The sequence below is a fragment of the Thamnophis elegans genome, chromosome 7, assembly GCF_009769535.1.
Source record: "Thamnophis elegans isolate rThaEle1 chromosome 7, rThaEle1.pri, whole genome shotgun sequence".
Taxonomy (NCBI): Eukaryota; Metazoa; Chordata; class Lepidosauria; order Squamata; family Colubridae; genus Thamnophis; species Thamnophis elegans.
In genome coordinates, this window is record NC_045547.1 from 28,611,395 (window position 1) to 28,628,537 (window position 17,143).

At 40.8% G+C, this 17,143-nt stretch overlaps 1 protein-coding gene across 2 annotated transcripts; it reads right to left on the reverse strand.

Annotated features, from left to right (window-relative positions):
* Nucleotides 1–211: 211 nt before the first annotated feature.
* Nucleotides 212–16,810, reverse strand: TXN2 (thioredoxin 2). 2 transcript variants are annotated; one of them, XM_032221011.1, is made up of 4 exons: nt 16,672–16,810; nt 14,298–14,575; nt 10,387–10,510; nt 212–1,424 (listed from the first exon to the last, which is right to left on the reverse strand). In XM_032221011.1, exons 2-4 carry the CDS (start codon nt 14,573–14,575, stop codon nt 1,308–1,310), a joined length of 519 nt encoding a protein of 172 aa, XP_032076902.1. In that variant the 5' UTR covers nt 16,672–16,810; the 3' UTR covers nt 212–1,307. The 2 variants fall into 2 exon arrangements, with proteins under 2 accessions (XP_032076902.1, XP_032076903.1); XM_032221012.1 differs by lacking the exon at nt 16,672–16,810 and adding an exon at nt 16,217–16,312.
* Between the last annotated feature and the right edge of the window lie 333 nt (nt 16,811–17,143).

Here is a 17,143-nt window from a genome sequence, read left to right on the forward strand (position 1 = left end):
ACAAACTGAAGCATTTTACTTTTAGTAGATCCATGGTCGTTCGGATTCCATACATAGCTGAAGTTTTGATGTATGGTTTAAAAGTCCATAGAGGCAATATTGAATTTATTAGATGTACCAAGTGGCTGGATTTTTGTTCTTTTAATTTCTTTAATATCTAAAATGCAAAGTCTGTACGATTGTGCAGAATTAAGACGCTTCATAGAGATGCTGCCTTTCTACCAGGTATTTTATTTGTTACAAGAAGAGAAAATGATTTTTTTTCTGCTCAGCTTCCTTATAATCAATAAAGGAAGCCTAATTAATTCCTTTAATGTTACAATCTTTTTACTAGATTTTACTAGATTTGTGAAAATGTAAAAATTCATAGCAAAATCTAAATAAATTGAACTTGAAATTAAAACATTGTGAAATTTAAATTTGACTTGATTTATCATTTATAGAGAATAAATTCAAAAATGAGTGGAAAGTCGCATAAAAGTATTCCCTTTCATTGGTTCTTTTTAAAAAAAGCACTTCTAATGCATGATTTCCCCCAATATGTTTGGAGATAAAATGCTTAGGCAAAAAAGAGGGGACAATTTCTTCTCACAAAAGGCTTTGTGTCTGTGGACTAGCAAAGGTTTAATGCCCAACTCCTCCTTATTCATATTTTGTATTCAACCCTAAAGTACTCAAGCCACATTGAACAATTTTAATTTTCCTGCAGAAGGGAAATTCTATACCAAAAGAAAATGCAGTAATTACAGCTATTTTTTATTATAGATCTACTAATAAAAAGGCTCCAATCAATCAATGTTTCTCTCAATTTAATTGATGACAGCAGGAGAGGCATTGAGGCTACCGTCAAAAACTGCAAATGATTTTAATCTACCACTAAACAAAGGAGGAAAGCTGCAGAGATGAAGCAGAACAACTGCTGCCATAAGCAGCAATAATTAACCACATTGGGTTTTACATTGGGTTGGACAGGAAAGGGAAGTGTCTCCAATATGTATGAGAAAGTACATTAAGAAGAGGCTGCTATATTAGGAAGACTTTCTTGTCATCGGGCATCTGCTAGCAGGCAGCAACCTCCAGTCTTTCTCTGTCACAGAGCAAGCAGTCTTTCCATGGCAGTAGGAACCACTAGTACCACTCCCCCAGAAGATGGGGGAAGTAGGCATCATCCGCTCTCTTCAAAAAACAGATGCTAGTCCAACCATGCAATTTGTCCCATTCCCCTCTAAGGAAACATGTATATATATATTTTAAAAAGGGACAAATGGAATAAGCCTTGGCTCGGAGAACACAACTGTCCTTGCTGCTCAGGGTCCAATGAGTTTTTTGAGAAAAGCTTCTAATTGATCTTCATCTTTGATTCCCACAAACTTATCCACCACATCACCATTCTTCATGCCTAAGACAGTGGGTACAGCTGACACCTAAGAACAAGAGCACAAAAGAAAAGGCATAAGCACAATAATAGCTAAGCTCCACTGACCTGTGAACGTTTCGAGAGGCAAAGCAAACATTAAAACAAAGGATTTATTGAAAGGTGAATGATTAATTCTTCCTGTTAGAAAGTTCCCTGAAATTTTAGCAGTATTGAACTTCATTTTAGAAAATGTCTTTATGTCAAGACTTCTACGTAAAGGAATAAAAATATTCTAACTTGGAGATATTAGTAAATCCATCCCAGCTTGGTCATTCTAACCACCAACTTTTCCCTAAGTTGGTGCTATCCAGATTTGTGGTCACCTGGCACAGGCCGAAAGTTGCAGCACAAGACACCTGAAAAGGCCAACCAGAGGAAGATTCTTTCCTAGAGGACCAGTAAACCTGGTTTTCAATGTTCAAATCAAGTTTATGCTATTTACTAAGCACAAAGAGACCTTTCAAGTAAAAAAAATGATGTATTTTTCAGAGTAGTAAAACTGACTAATTTTAAAAATACATAGCTTTTCCACAACTGGAATGAATAGTATTTAAAACTGCTGAGTAAAGGTGAGAAAGGCTAAAACTTTATTTCAGTCTAAAGGGACATCATCGCTCTTTGAAATGAAGCTCTTCAAAAGAGATGAGGAGGCAGCCTGCTTTTGTGATATGGTATGTGTAGGTGTAGAGAAACATGCTTGTCTGTTACTTCTGAATTTTATCACAAGTCCTGGCATCCCAAGTGCAGAGTGTTACGGAGCTTATTGAACGGATAAAGGCTAAGGAAGATAATCTCTGACAGTTATGATTAAATAAGATTTTAAGCAGCTCCTTCTTCACTCCTTGGCTATTTCTGGACCAAAATTGCCATTTTTGATTCAGCAACTAATACTGTTATATATAGCAACAATTCTGGAAACATTGCTACTATACCAAGCAATTTTTCTTCACTTTTCCCTGATAGTGGTTTTATCTCGTACCAAACAGAGATATTTCCCTCTCTATTTGTCTCATGTGTTTTCATACAATCTGATGAAAAAGAACTTGCCTTGGAAATTCTTTAAAAAGGAAGATTTGAAGAAATTCTCACAGATGCAATACAGCGTTCTTTCATTGATTCAGCTTAAAAAATAGCTAAGGGACTTGTGTATAATGTCTTGTCTTTCACTGTACAATCATCTCTCTGGTGATTTACAGCTATTCTGGCTTCCCACACTTCAATTCAATCCCAAGGGAAAACATCATGCCGGAACTTCCTCCCACTGCATTTTCAGAAATCGTGCTATCACCACAAAGGGGGAGTCATATCTTGAGCAATCCTCTGGGAATTTATTCTTTGCCCTGGAAAAGTCCAGAGAAATTATCCATCCATTTTTTTTTTCTGCCTGTGATTTTAAAGACAATTTTAGAGAATTTCATTTTAATGACGTACACAAAAGAGTCGGGAGAAAATGAATCTAGGCAGGTCTTCAGAAGCATGACAACAGTATCAACTTTAAAAACAAGAGTGTGAAATCAGACACAAACCTTATTTGCACACTTGTTTCTCACAGGGAAGATCTGAGCACTGAGGCCTATCATATCCTGTACTATTCTTGTTCTCAGCTAGTCAAACACACACTAGTTTCAACAGCTAGCAAAAAAACAACAACACGTAGCTCCAAATATGAATTCATGCATGCATGAACGGATTTGTTATGTATTTAAATTTCTGCACTTCTGCAGGACAATGCTAAATAGCCATACAAGGCAGCCAAATAACAATGTTGATTTTCTCCCTCTCTCTTGCAAACCCTTAATGGTCTATCAATATCAACGTCTTATTACCAATGAGACAAACAGTAAGATAATTGCCCAAGGAGCTGCCACAGAGTGTAAATTGAGAAAGTTTGAAAACCACATGCTAGCTCCCAAAAAACTATAGGCCAGCCCTTTATGCGTGCAGAGAATGATTTGAAGGAATCTATAAAAATGTCAGAAGGGGATGATACATTCCACAGCTCCTCTGACACCCTTATCTTAGACAGCAGGTCATGTCCCATCTTTATCTTATATGCTATTCTTCCCTGGAATGCGCTCTCTCATCAAATATGCATTCAGCTGCCCTGCATCTTGCTGCCATCAGCAATCTGTCATGCACAAACCCCAGACTCAAAGGCCTGCTTTTACTAGTCTCTGCTTTTCCTCTGTTGCTGGCCAATGCAAGCAGATTTCTTAAGGGTGCCACACCCCATGGTAATCCAGGATGGGTTAAAAAAAGGAATAAAAAACTCCCACTCTGTTTAACAGTCAAATCACTCAGTTTTGTCTGATGTCCTTCAGTGCCCTCTAGGGCTCAGCGCTAATACTTCAAACAGGCCTTCGAAATGCATTTCAGTGCACCCCACTCCCTTCTGGCAAGAGTTTTAACTATTCTAATTATGTTCATTTTTATCTCTGTAATTTTGGGGCCAAATAAAATAGAAGAGGTTGAGGCGAGGACTCGGCACTCCTTTTGCCAAATTCCCATTTCATTTGCAGAGGGAGAATCGGGCTTTTTACAAAAAAAAAAAAAAAAAAAACTGTTCCAAAGTCACATAAGAAAACTGGTGGCTCAGCTTTGACAGTAGAATGGAGGAACCGTTTTTCTGAGCTGCATCTTAAAACTATTCAGTTTCTGAGCACAGATCAATATAGATCAGCAGCAGTCAGTCCAATTGCTTTGTATCCAACCAAGACCCTCTCAGCCTCTGTAATTAAATTGTTGGTAAGCCTTAAAAAATAAGTTGAAGTAGAAGGCAGTAGTCAAAAGCAGGAATACAGCAATGGCAAAATTAAAACTATATATTCACAATAGGTGTGAATGACAGATTTTATTTTCCTGGACTCCAAGATCACTGCAGATGGGGACTACAGACAAGAAATTAAAAGATGCTTGCTCCTGGAGAGGAACCCTATGGCAAATCTAGACAGCATGCTAAAAAGCAGAGACATCACCCTGCCAACAAAAGTGCAGGTTATGGCAAAAGTCAAGGTTATGGTTTTCCCAGTTGCAATGTATGGCGTTGTGAAAGTTAGACCATAAGAAAGGCCAAAGAATTGAGGCCTTTGAACTATGGTGCTGGAGAAGACTCCTGCTAGTCCCTTGGACTGCAAGGCAATCAAACTGGTCAGTCCTAGAGGAGATCAACCTTGTCTTCTCTTTAGAAGGCCAGATCCTGAAGATGGAACTCAAATACTTTGGCCACAAGATGAGAAGAAAGAACTCACTGGAGAAGAACCTAATGCTGGGAAAGATTAAGGGCAAAAGAAGAAGGGGACGACAGAGAATGAGGTGGCCGGATGGAGTCACCTAAGCAGTAGGCGTGAGCTTAAATGGACTCCAGAAGATAGTAGAGGACAGGAAGGTTTGGAGGAACGTTGTCCATGGGGTCGCGATGGATCAGACACAACTTTGCAACTTACAACAATTCACAACAGAATGTAAGCAAGATTAGCAGTTAATGTGCTGGTCTAAGTACCTGTCCCACTTTAGGATTGAAAGCAGCTGGATGACTTTGGACCAATCACTCACTATTAGCCCAACCCACTTCACAATCCTGTGGTTGGGGTGAGAGGGAATAAGAGGAAGAAAGACTATTATGTTCACCATCTTGTAAAAATAATAAAGGTGGGATAACTACCTAAAAGGTAAAACAAAATGATTAAAAATTATGTGTGGCCGCTAGTTTGTCTCCTAAGAGAGCCTAAATATTTAGAAAAACAACAAATTAGCAGATGCCTCAAAAGGAGAGAGTCAGAAACCAAGTAGCCTTTTGTTCCTTTTCTTTTAAAACTTGTTCTTGTCTTTTTGTTGCTGTTTAATTTGGTTTATTGTTTTTTAACACGAACAAACAATAAATAACAATATAGTGGAAACAGCATTAAGTGTTTAGCTTAAGGCAGAAATATTTTGATGTAATTTGCAGCAGTTTACTAATGCTCTTAGCTTTGGATGTAAAATTTAAACAACCTTATGCTTATTAAAATGATTTCAAATAATAGTTAACACTGACATGGGTCTCTTTTCCTCTATCCTTAAAAGTCATTATCATTAGATCAATTTAATAATCTCTAGTCAATACATAGAATAATATTATAAAATGTATTTAAAAAAAAGAACTCTAAAAGGGTTGTGGCGTATTTGGTATTGGGCCATGTGAGCAGGCCAGTGGACACTCGCAAACATGCATGCTAGCCCATCATTCAGGCTGGGCCCCCGCTTGCACAAGAACTGCATGCATGCGCGTGCTGGGCCTCCACCTGCACAAGGACTTCTTGCGAATGTGCACATCGACCCAATTCCCCTCTACCCTCCCCAAGCCAGGCTGCCAAGTTGCAAAGGTTGGGGACCACTGCTCTCAAAAACAGGGATGACAACAGAAGAGGATCCATCCTTTATCAAATGGTAAATACTCCCTAGCCCAGGCTTCCCTAGTCAAGTACTAGACACTCTCTTAAAATCGCCAGGATTCTTAGCTAGGAATACCTATTTGGCATTAAGAGAGCCACAGTGAGAACTTTGCGAGACTGGCTGTGGTGAAAATGGAACATCCAAAACATCCAAGAACATACGATGTAGCAATTTAAACCCGATTCTTGCCAATCCAAGTTCAACATTTTGACCTGTATATCACACAGCTTTTAACAATGGAAGAAATGTGTATATGAAAAAAATAGTGGAAGTGGAGAACATCTGTCCCAAAACTATTTTAACTGCAATTTTCAAAATCTCCACCTGGCTGGGTATTATAGTTTACTCTAGAGCAAGGGTATCAAACTGGATTTCTTCGAGGACTGGATCAGCATTGTAGCACACCAGCACTTTGCTGGCAAAAATGGGGTGCGGGGGAGCCATGTGAAGCCCCTCCTGTGCCCCATTCTCACCCTGCACAGCTTCCTGCAGCACTTTGCTGGCCAAAGCAGGACATGGGGGGGAGGGGCTGCATGAGGTCCCTACATGCCCCATTTTGGCTGCCAGAGGCACAGTGGGCCAGTCCTTTGCTATTTCCAGCCGTCCCCATTGGCCAGATTTAAGCATCCTGTGGGCTGGATGCGGCCTGCGGGCCTGGAGTTTGACACCTCTGTTCTGGAGGATGCTAATATGTTTCCTTTTAATATATATAGGGTTCTTATGCAGGCTAATGGGGTTTCACATTTTTTTCATAAAAATTCCGAAACCATGTTTTTCTTTAACCCACTCTTTTAACTTGCTCAAGGGCTATGGTTGTTTAATTCACACCAGCTGCAAAGCATGCAGCTGACATTCACGTTCTGGACATGACACACTTATTGTTGCTCTATTACTGTTGCTCCTGAGGAACTGGACAGAACCCTAGAGGGTATGGGTGCAAGCACCTGTGTTTTAGATGCCTGGCTTGTGAAAGCTTCCCAGGAGGTGACATGTGGTTGGGTTCTAGTGGTGATTAATGCTTTTCTGTGGGAGGATGTGGTGGCCCAGCCTTTTAAGGAGGCTGTGGTCTGTCCTCTTCTTAAAACCCCCCTCTATTGGGTAATTTTCATCCTGTGTCCAATCTCTCCTTTTTGGAGGTTGTTGAGAAGGTGGTTGCATGGAAGCTCCTGAGGTTTCTGGACGAAATGGATTATCTGGACCCTTTACAGTCAGGGTTCAGGCCTAGGCACGAAATGGAAATGGCACTGGTTGTGCTTTTTGATGATCTCTGGTGGGAGTGGGATGGGGGTAGTGTGTCCATCCTTGGTAAGCTGCTGGGCAAGATCATCTGCTGCCATGGGTTGAGATACCATCAATATGGTGATGACACCTAGCTGTATGTCTCAGCTCACGGAGTTAGGTGATGCTGTGACTTCCCTCTTGCAGTGTCTGGATGGGGAGCAACAGGCTGAAACTGAAACCTGGCAAGACCAAATGGCTCTGGGCTTGGGATTCTTTGCTCCATAAAAAATTGTCATCTCTGGTGTTGCATGGGGTGGCACTGCCCCAGGTAGACCTGTGTGTCATCTGGGGGTTGTCCTGGACTCAGGACTCCTGTTTGAAGAAGTGGCAATCACGGCCAGCAGGGCAACCTGCAGTTGTGTCCTTTCCTGGACAAACAATCACTGCTCACAGTTTTTCATGCCCTAGTTACCTTCCGTATTGACTATTGCAACAACACTCTACATGGAACAGCCTTTGGAAAGCATCCAGGAGCTTCAATTGGTTCAAAATGTGGTGGTCTGTGTGGTTTTGCACAAGCCTAGATTTGCACAAGTGTACCTCTCTTGTGGGAGCTCTTTTAGCTGCCAATTTGCTTCTGGGTCCAATTCAAGGTGCTGGTTGTCACTTCACAGCCTTATTGGGCTGGAACTAAGTTATTTGAAATACTGTCTTTTTCCAGTTACGCCTTACCCACAAGAGTAGGGAGGCATGGAATGCTACGGATCCACTCCCCACCGCCCAAGGTAGTCCATCTAGTGATACCAAGAAAAGGGGTCTGCTTCATGGTAGCTCCCTCCATCATCATCCATGCAGATTCAAGACTGGCTCCCACTTTGACCCTCTTTTGCAATGCCCTAAAGACATGGCTCTACCAATGGGCCTGGAAATCCCAGAGTGATATGGAGCCCATTAAGAGGCTTGTTTAGTGTTGTTTCCAGTGGGGGATTATTGTTTTTGGTTGGGTGGCCATATACATTTTCTTAAATAAACAAATTTTCCACTTTGTTCTTTTTCACCTGCACTCCAATCTGGTCAGCCATTCTCAGAGAGTTATCAGCCTTAGTATAGGATTGAACAAATTGGAAAGCATTGCAGAAATTGGAAAAATGGAAACATGTCAGTACAAGAAAAAAGTTCAAGGCAAGGTGGCTACAGGCTGAGGCTGGTCCCTCTTCCTACCTTTGCAGCAACCTTTGATGGGCTCTTATTGCAAGAAGCCCGCCCTTAAAGAGGGAAAGGGCATTATAAATCATAGGCCAAGGAAAAAATAGTTAAAAAAATAAATCTGCAGGAGATCAAAGGTCTCTTCACTCAGAATGGTTCTGACAACATAGCAGAGAAAGGGCCCTGTCCCTGGGTGCTCAAACTCCTTCCCAAATTGGAAACTAGACAATAAAACTTTGCTTTGCAACATATCTAGGAAGAATCCTTGCAGGTTTTTTTTTTAGATCAGGAAAGAGTTCATGGATGGTTGCCCCTCTGGGACAACTTGGAGCCAGGAGCAAGCCAGGACTTATGTGAAGAATGCACAAGCATTCCAAGCATACAGAGGGGGAGACTCTCACTCTCTTGCTCTCTTCTAAAGAATGTGCTCCAGAGAGGGTATTGTGAAATGCTTGGGCCTAGATATCAGCTGTCTTGTAAACAGAAGTGGGTTGGGGCAGCAAAGAGGAGTGGGAAGTTTACTGGCAATTTGTTGACAATCCACAGCATTGTAAAGGGAATTTTGAAAAGCCTTAGCAGGAGGAAATGATTTAGGATCTTAAGAACTCAATCAGAGGGATCTGCCTGATGAAACTGCGTTGCAGTCATGGATCGCTTGCATCAGGTTCAGCATATACTGCTCGCTTTCACTGGTACTAACTTTTCAAGTTTTTAAGTAGCTCGGTCTCCTTCTCTCTCCATGTAATGAAAATATTGGGATATAAGCCCAGACCTTCTGCATACCACTGAGCTGTATGTTTATCTCTCAGTGGGGTGCGACTAGTGAATCTAAATTTCCATCTTGTTTTTTTATGTCTTCTGCATTTTTTTAAACTTTTACAACAAGATAAACAAAATATAGAAATACATGGGTTCTTCAGGTGGAAACTGTGGTGAAGTCCTGCTGCTCATAAATATTGAATCTAGATTTGTAAAGCAAATTTATTTTATTGCTCCCTTCCCCCCCCTTCTGAAGGAGTTGATATGTCTTATTGTTTTCTACAGATGGATTTTTTATAAAGATTATGGATCTTGTATCAGAGGTTATTATAAACTCTTCCTTGCCCAATCCTTAATAGTAGAGGTGAGGGGTCTACTGAGTTGAGTTTAACTGATGGAAATTTCAGACGTGTTCATGGAGTATTCTTGGCCATGGGACAGAGGTTGGATTCTGTGGCCTTCTTTCAGCATCATTTTTGATCTCCCAATCTCCTAGTCTTTGGCACTGATATTTCCTTGGTAATCTTCCATCAAATATTAACCTGGTGCAAATTAATTTAGTTTCCAAATCCAGACAAGGTCAGCCAGAGCTTTATTAAAGCTAAAGTCTCATTTGGACCAAGCTTGTTTCCTGATGACTTCATGGACAATGTGAAGGTTGTTTTTTTTTTTTGGGGGGGGGGGTGTTGTTTATTTGCAACAATGGGAAATAGTTTGCCATATCCTTTCCCCGGGATGTTCTTTGAGCTTCTAGTGCCAGATTATAATTTTCACTATTCCCGGACAATTTGCTGAAGGCTACTCTAAATTCAATAACACTGCCTTACCTAATGATTTTCTTTTTCTTTCATTCTTTAGTTCAATTTCCCACACAATGAAGATCAATATGTCTCACTATTAAAAAATGCCATAACAGATGTGTCTTGATTTTGGACCTAGAATTGCTGTAGCTCTTTTGCTATGTGTCCCACAATTTATTTAAATCCAGCCCTATTATTTCCTACCCTAGGTATGTTAGATGTGCAACTGTGCAAATTCTGCAAATCGTAATCCAGTACATCTGGAGATGAAAAGATTGGGGAACATTGAACTACAATCTTTCCCATTTTTGATTTTATTTGTGCTATATGCCAAGCAGATTCTATTACTCTTGCTTGCCAAAATCTGAGATAGTGGTCAGAACAAACAAAAATAAACTAGCTTTAAAAGGTAAAGGTTCCCCTCACACATATGTGCGAGTCATTCCTGACTCTAGGGGGCAGTGCTCATCTCCGTTTCTTAGCCACTGAGCCACTGCATCCCTCCTAGCTTAGCTTAGCTCTACACAATATGCAGGTGTTGCAGGGACATACCTCATATTCAAGGGCAAGATCAGTATGATCGTCAATGTCCACTTTCGCCATCAGAATCTTCCCCTCATGTTTGGACACGACCTTTTCTAGTCTGGGACCCAGGATTTTGCAGGGACCACACCATCTCAGAACAAAGAAAGACAGAGTTTAATGAGGAAAAAGCAATGTTAACAGTTTTTTTTTTTTAAAGATACTTCCCAAAGGATAAAGATAAGCATGTGCCTTTAAGAAGAAGCCTCTGAATACTGAAGTACCAGGTTTAATAGTGATGCCTGGATTGTTGTTACATTAAGAGAGATGATATACGAGTCTGCATTTTGTTTGGTAGTCTATGTGCCAAGATTTAAAAGCTGCTGCTTACAAAATGATCAGAATATTTTACTGCAGGGCATTCGTAAGCCTCTTGCATATTGTTTATGCTAAGCGTAAATAAAAGCAGCAACCCCCCCCCCCCTACATTTACCAAAACCATTTCAGAATCTCATGAATCTAGCCAACTCACATTCCTTTCCAAAAAGTGGAAAACTATATTAAAGAGGGCACACAAAGTTGACATCCAAACTAACAAGGCAGCTCATAATCTTGAACTTACTATATATCAGGGTGTCTTTCTCTGCACATGTACAGACCAATGAAAGAAGAGCATCATCCATGATCACATGCAAAGATCTTGTCTATTTGTTTTATGGTGTATACTTTGCAGTAATTTGTTCCCAAATATTGTACAACAGGCAAAATAGACATTTGAACAAGGACAAGGGACAAGGTTCATATTTTCTATACAAATTTGTCTGTTTGAGAGAGAGTTTAAGCCATCATGTTCTTAGTTACAGCTACTGTAGTTTATACAATTAACTTTTCGTAATGGGAAGTCTTTCACACATGTTATAAAAAAAAATCAACAAGAAATTAAAATATGATGCTTAATTGCTGGTCAGGTGATTTTTTGTTCTGATTTTTACATACTAGAACTTGTTTTTTGCTGCAGCTATTTTGATCTTACATCATTGAAACATTGTATGATAAATCAGTTCTTGCTAAAACAAATTTTCAGTATCACAACAGCATTTACAATTTCTCGTAACTCTGGAAACTGGTACCATATTACAGGATGCTTTAGCATACTGAGCCACTATTGATGTTTTCAGATGTTACAGCCACAGAAGGGTGTTGTGAGAACATGCATTCAGCAGTTAGGCCATTACATTGTTTCAAAGAATGAAAAAAGAAAGCCCTTAAGGGAATCATAAAATGGTTTCAGTATATTATATATGGAGCAAAATAATACAAATGTTAATAAGAATTTAGTGCTACAAAATAATCTTAGTTATCATCCCACTTTTGTGTGTGCTATTGTGTGTGTTATCTCAAAAAAAAAACAAAAAACCCCCCACCCCAAATCAATATTCCATTATCTATGCCAGTGGTTCCCAAACTTGGCAACTTTAAGACTTGTGGACTTCAACTCCCAGAATTCTCCAGCCAGCAGAGCTGGCTGGAGAATTCTGGGAATTGAAGTCCACAAGTCTTAAAGTTGCCAAGTTTGGGAACCACTGATCTATGCCCATCAATAAAAAAAATTCTGGAGCAACACAGAACTGCAAGAAAGCATATCATTTAAATAATTTCACAGAAGTCTGTAGAGTGAATTTAGTGCTACGAAATAATCTTAGTTATCATCCCACTTTTGTGTGTGCTATTCAAATTGCCACTCCCTCAATAAATGCGTAAGACTGATAAGGCAGAAAACTGCTGAATATAATTCACCATTCTATTGTAGGAATTGTAGTCCAGCAGACAAGTAGGGAAAGAAAAACAGTTTAAAATGGGATGATATATGTAGTTTACCTTTACTGCAAGGACTCTGAAACTGAAGTACTTCCTGATTTGACTCTTTTTTTAATGTTTTCAGTGTCAGCTGTACAATGGAATTTAGAAATCAAGAGAGCAGAAAATGTATGTGAAAATTAAAAGGTACCTATTCCTGCTGATGTTCTGAAATTTCTTTGTATGGCTTTAAAAAAAAAATCTTATGTGGAAAAGGATAAATCTTTTGCCCATTATCTTCAACATGGTTTCTATCCCATTCTACTACACTTACTTCATTTCACATCATCTCATCTTTTTCCGTATCATTGTTTGTTTATATTTAGAAATAGGAAGGAGGAAACAACCGGTAAATGTTTCAAGCTTCTAATAATCAGAGATGAGGATTATATTCCCGTAAAGAAAGGCACACGAGATTGCATTATAAAAGCATCTGTATCTTTTCCTCCATTAATTGGTAGAACGATATCCAAGCAATAGTGCCTTATTTTTATTGATTAGCTAATGCTCTGCTAACTTGTATCTGCCTATGCTTTGATGAAAGCAAGTACCAATAAACTAAATATATAGCTTCTTTTTCAAACTATTGAAGAGCATCAAGGGCTTTTTTTCAATGTTTCATGAGAAAAAGAATTGTAAGATGACATTTAAAATGTTAACTCTACTCACATGGGTAGAAGAGGGGTCCCCAAACTCCAGGCCGGGGCCTGTTTGAAACCAGGACATGCGAGCGTTGGCCAAGTGCATGTACACACAAAGTTCCACTCAAGCTAGTGTCGGGCCCTTGAACTTGTGCATGAAGCTCCACTGGTGCAAGTGGCAACCTCTTGTGCTAGCACACAAAGTTCCACTTGAGAGCGCAGGGAACTCATGTGCAGAGTTCCATTTGCTCAAACGGAGCTTCATGCATGAGCATTCTCCACTCACTTGAGTGAAACTTTGTGCACAAACACAAGTGCCCCAGCTCACACAAATGGAGTTTTGTGCATGAGTGCAAGCACACTCCACACATGCATGAAGCTCCACTCACATAAGGGGCAGATACTTGTGCTTCCCCATGAAGCTTGACTCGACCGAGTAGAGAATGCTCATGCTTGAAGGACCATTCATGCAAATGGAGCTTTATGTGCAAACACAAGCACCCTCTGCTCAAGCACCCACCACTCATGCAAATGGAGCTTCGTGCACAAGCCAAAGGCCCACTGTTCATGTGGAGCTTTGTGCGTGAGTGGAGGATGCTTGCACTCCTGTGTAAAGTTCCATTTGTGCAAGCAGTGAGCCCTTGCATTCTGCACAGAGAGTATTTGAGCAGAGGTCACTTGTGCACGAAACTCCATTTACACACGAGCAACCTCCACTCCTGCGAGTGGAGCTTCGTGTGAAAGCACAAGGGTCCGCCGCTTGCACAAATAGAGCTGTGTGTGCAAGCACAAACACCCTGTGTTCAAGCACTCTCCACTCGCACAAATTGAGCTGTGTGTGCAAACACAAGGGCCCACCCTCGCATGAATGGAGCTTCATCCATGAATGGAGGGCGCTTGCACTGCTGCACAAAGCTCCATTCGCCCGAGTAATGGGCCCTTGCACTCATGCACGAAGCTCCACTTGTGCGAATGGAGGGCGCTTGTGTTTGCAATTCAAAGTTCAGTTTACATGAGCGCTCACATGCAAAGCTCTATTCAAACCAATGAAGCTTCATGTCCGAGTGCCCTCAAGTTGCAGAAGTGAAGCATCAGGTATGAGCACAAGGGTGGAGTAGAGGGTCACACATTCACCGCTCACACCAACAAAGCTGTGGGTGTGTCACTGACATGCCCACCTACGCCGAGCACCAAGGTGGAAAAGTTGAGGACCGCTGGTTTAGAATGTTATATTGCCAAGTAATAATAAAGTAGGATATAAACAGTAATCAACCCATATAGCTTTTCAGTTATCCTATGGCATCTACAGTAGGTAACCAGAGACAGCCTGTATTAGCTAGGCCATGTAGGGCCAAAACCCTCATTCTACATAGTTTATAATGCATACATAGCACACTAAGGATTTTAACAGCTTTGTAACAAAGACATATACACCATACTTACTGGGCGTGGAAGTCTATCACCACGGGTTTTTCACTTTTCAAAACTCTGTCTTGGAAGTCATTCTCATCCTGGACATTAAAAGTATGCCAACAGACCTGAGTAGTAGAAAATGTCCTAGTCTGTGAATGCATGGCAGGAGAAGCAAAGGAAGTACACCAAGGTCTCCTACATGGCAGAGCTGAAACTCTGTACAGAAGCAATGAAGGTCTGGGATGAAACACTGGCGTGAGACGCTTGACCGGAATAGACAACAATGATCTGAAGAGATTTTGGGCCATCTAGGAAAAAGACACACACACAAAAAAAAAAAAGTTATAAGGAGCAAGCGGTGACCCTAAAAACTCCCTATATTTTCACTGCCCTCTAGCCTACCCATTCTGTTGTTGCTTTGATCCCTTCCCAACGGATTTCAAAAGTTCCTGCAATTCAGTGTACTTTATACATGCCATGTACTGCTTAAAATATGCCGGTATTTTTATTTTATTTTTGCGGGCACATCTACACATTGGGCAAAGAAAGAACTGTCAAGTCCTTTCCTCTAGCTTGTTATCTCACATTTCTCCATTTGGAATATATACTATGGGCTGCCTAGTTTTATTATCAAATGGCAAAAGCTAGATTCCATACTAAAATTGTTAAGGAAAAAAAAGTGACTTTAATTTTCTGAATCATGAACCAGCCTTTAAAGCACTATAGAGGTTTCTCAAGAACTCCAGATTCTCTGAGCTGCAACACATTGGTTTATTTTCTAAGCCTATCAACAAGTGGTGGGTTGCAGAGGTACGCCCCGGTATAGGCGTACCGGAGCCTGCCCGGAGCACAGGGTACCGTTCTGGTACGGTGCTCCAGAGGGCCCACCCACACGCCCGTGCTCCCTACCTGTCTTTAAAGTTTTTGGTGCTTCCGCACACAGTGCACACAGTGCCTGCGAGATGCTCCGCTAAGCAGCTGGAGTGTCGTGGAGGCGGCGCTGGACAGTAAGACAGATGTGCACACCGCACATGTTCATGTGGAGGATGCCGGGCCCTGTTGCAACCGTAGCGGTTGCAACGGGATCCGGATCCACCATTGCTATCAAATTAATTGCTCTTGGTCTAAGCTGGGAGTAAATCATTTGTTTTGATTTGCTGTTCCTTTTACCTGAAAGCAAGGCCTTCTGTCCTGGGACGTCATGGTTCCAGTATATTATTGAAATATACTTATTGACATCATAATACAAATAGCTTTCTTTTTAAATAGCACATCATTATTATTATATCAACTGAGTATCACAGTGAAGCTAAATTATTTACAATTTTAATTATAAATAATAGATAAGGTATAATAAGTGATACTAAACAACTTGCCAATGCCATTCAAAGAGATTCAGTTCCAATATATTCTGTCTGATGGACAACCATAACACAGTTGTTTTGTAACTCTGTCTATAAAATATTGATAAGAGACTTGAAAGAAATATCACAGCCAGGATGCATGGCTATGATATTAATATTGCAGCACTTTTATACTCATATTAGACTCATATCTAGACCACACCACAATTTTGTTAACAGCATTATCCCACAACAGCAAACTACTTTCATACAAACTAGAAATATAAAGGAAGAAGGCAGAATGGCAGATACAGTACTCTTTAAACATAGTGGATTGTTGAAGGGTTTGGGAGAGAAGATGGAGTATATGTTTTAAAATTCATTTCCTCCAAAAGTTCACATTTTATGAATCATTTTACATTCAAAATCAACATCTTCAAAATTTACTAACGTTTTCAGGAAAACTATATATATATATATAAAACTATATATATAAAACTATATATAACTATATAACTATATATGTAACTATATATATAACTATACATATAACTATATAACTAACTATATAGCTATATAACTATATAAGTACCCTGGCAGTGCTACCTGGTTCGTTCAGCTCCTCTTAACTGTAACCTGGATTTCTGAAACGTCCTGAAAATAAGTACTTTATCCCAAAATCTTACTTCCTGGTCTGAAAAGTACCCCCACCACCTTCTCACATGCTTAGGACACGTGGTTGCAGGCATGAGGCAACGGCATTTTGCACCTGTTCGAAGGCCCTCCTCTCTTTAGTCAGTATTAGGGCAGCTCCCCGAGGAGTAAGCAGCTCTGATGAAAATTAAACCCTGCCTGCCTGCCAATCTCCTACTGGTACCCCCATTTCTGCAGCCACCTATTTCCCACTTGCAGACAGCCCTGAATATTGTACGCCGTCCTCGTTACACCACCTTCCCCTCCATTGTGAAGAGTGACTCTTAAGGGCTCCCTTATCCCCGACTTGAAAATAATAATAATTAATAATAAAAGCCGTCGAGGGAACCGCTCCCCCCCCCTCTCACCTTCACACCCCCCGCAGAGCCCCTCAAGGCCGCCCTGGAGAATCAAAAAACTGAACGATCTTCCGGGAGCTGATTGGACGAGTGGACGCAGCTTTAGAACGCAACCATAAGTACTCTCGTGGCGATTGGCTGTAGAAAGGAAGCTGTTCGATAACTTTGGCGGTGGATTGGGTAAGGCGGAGAGCAGTAAGCATATCCCTATGTGCATATTGGTTAGAGAGAAAGCGAAGGAACTGTTCAGCCTGGGTGGTGATTGGCTCGCGGGGAAATCTGACCTCGCCGCCTCTTCTTAATGCACCAATGGCGGACCTGCATTCGGCTGTGTTTGCTCAAGTTCGCTGCGGGAGTGGTGGAAGTGCCCGGGCTCTTTTCTGCGGAGGTTGGTGGTTGCTTTAACGGACGGAAATGTGAAGTAAAAACTTTTGGTCTTTAGGTTTTTTAAAGCGCCCCTGTTTGCGCTTGGCTTAGTTAA

Coding starts and splice junctions, on each gene's coding strand:
- TXN2 (XM_032221011.1), bottom strand. CDS start 14,575: ATGGCCCAAAATCTCTTCAGATCATTGTTGTCTATTCCGGTCAAGCGT. Junction 10,511..14,297: donor GTGATAGACTTCCACGCCCA/GTAAGTATGGTG, acceptor CTTTGTTCTGAG/ATGGTGTGGTCCCTGCAAAA. Junction 1,425..10,386: donor ATCTTGCCCTTGAATATGAG/GTATGTCCCTGC, acceptor TCTTGTTCTTAG/GTGTCAGCTGTACCCACTGT.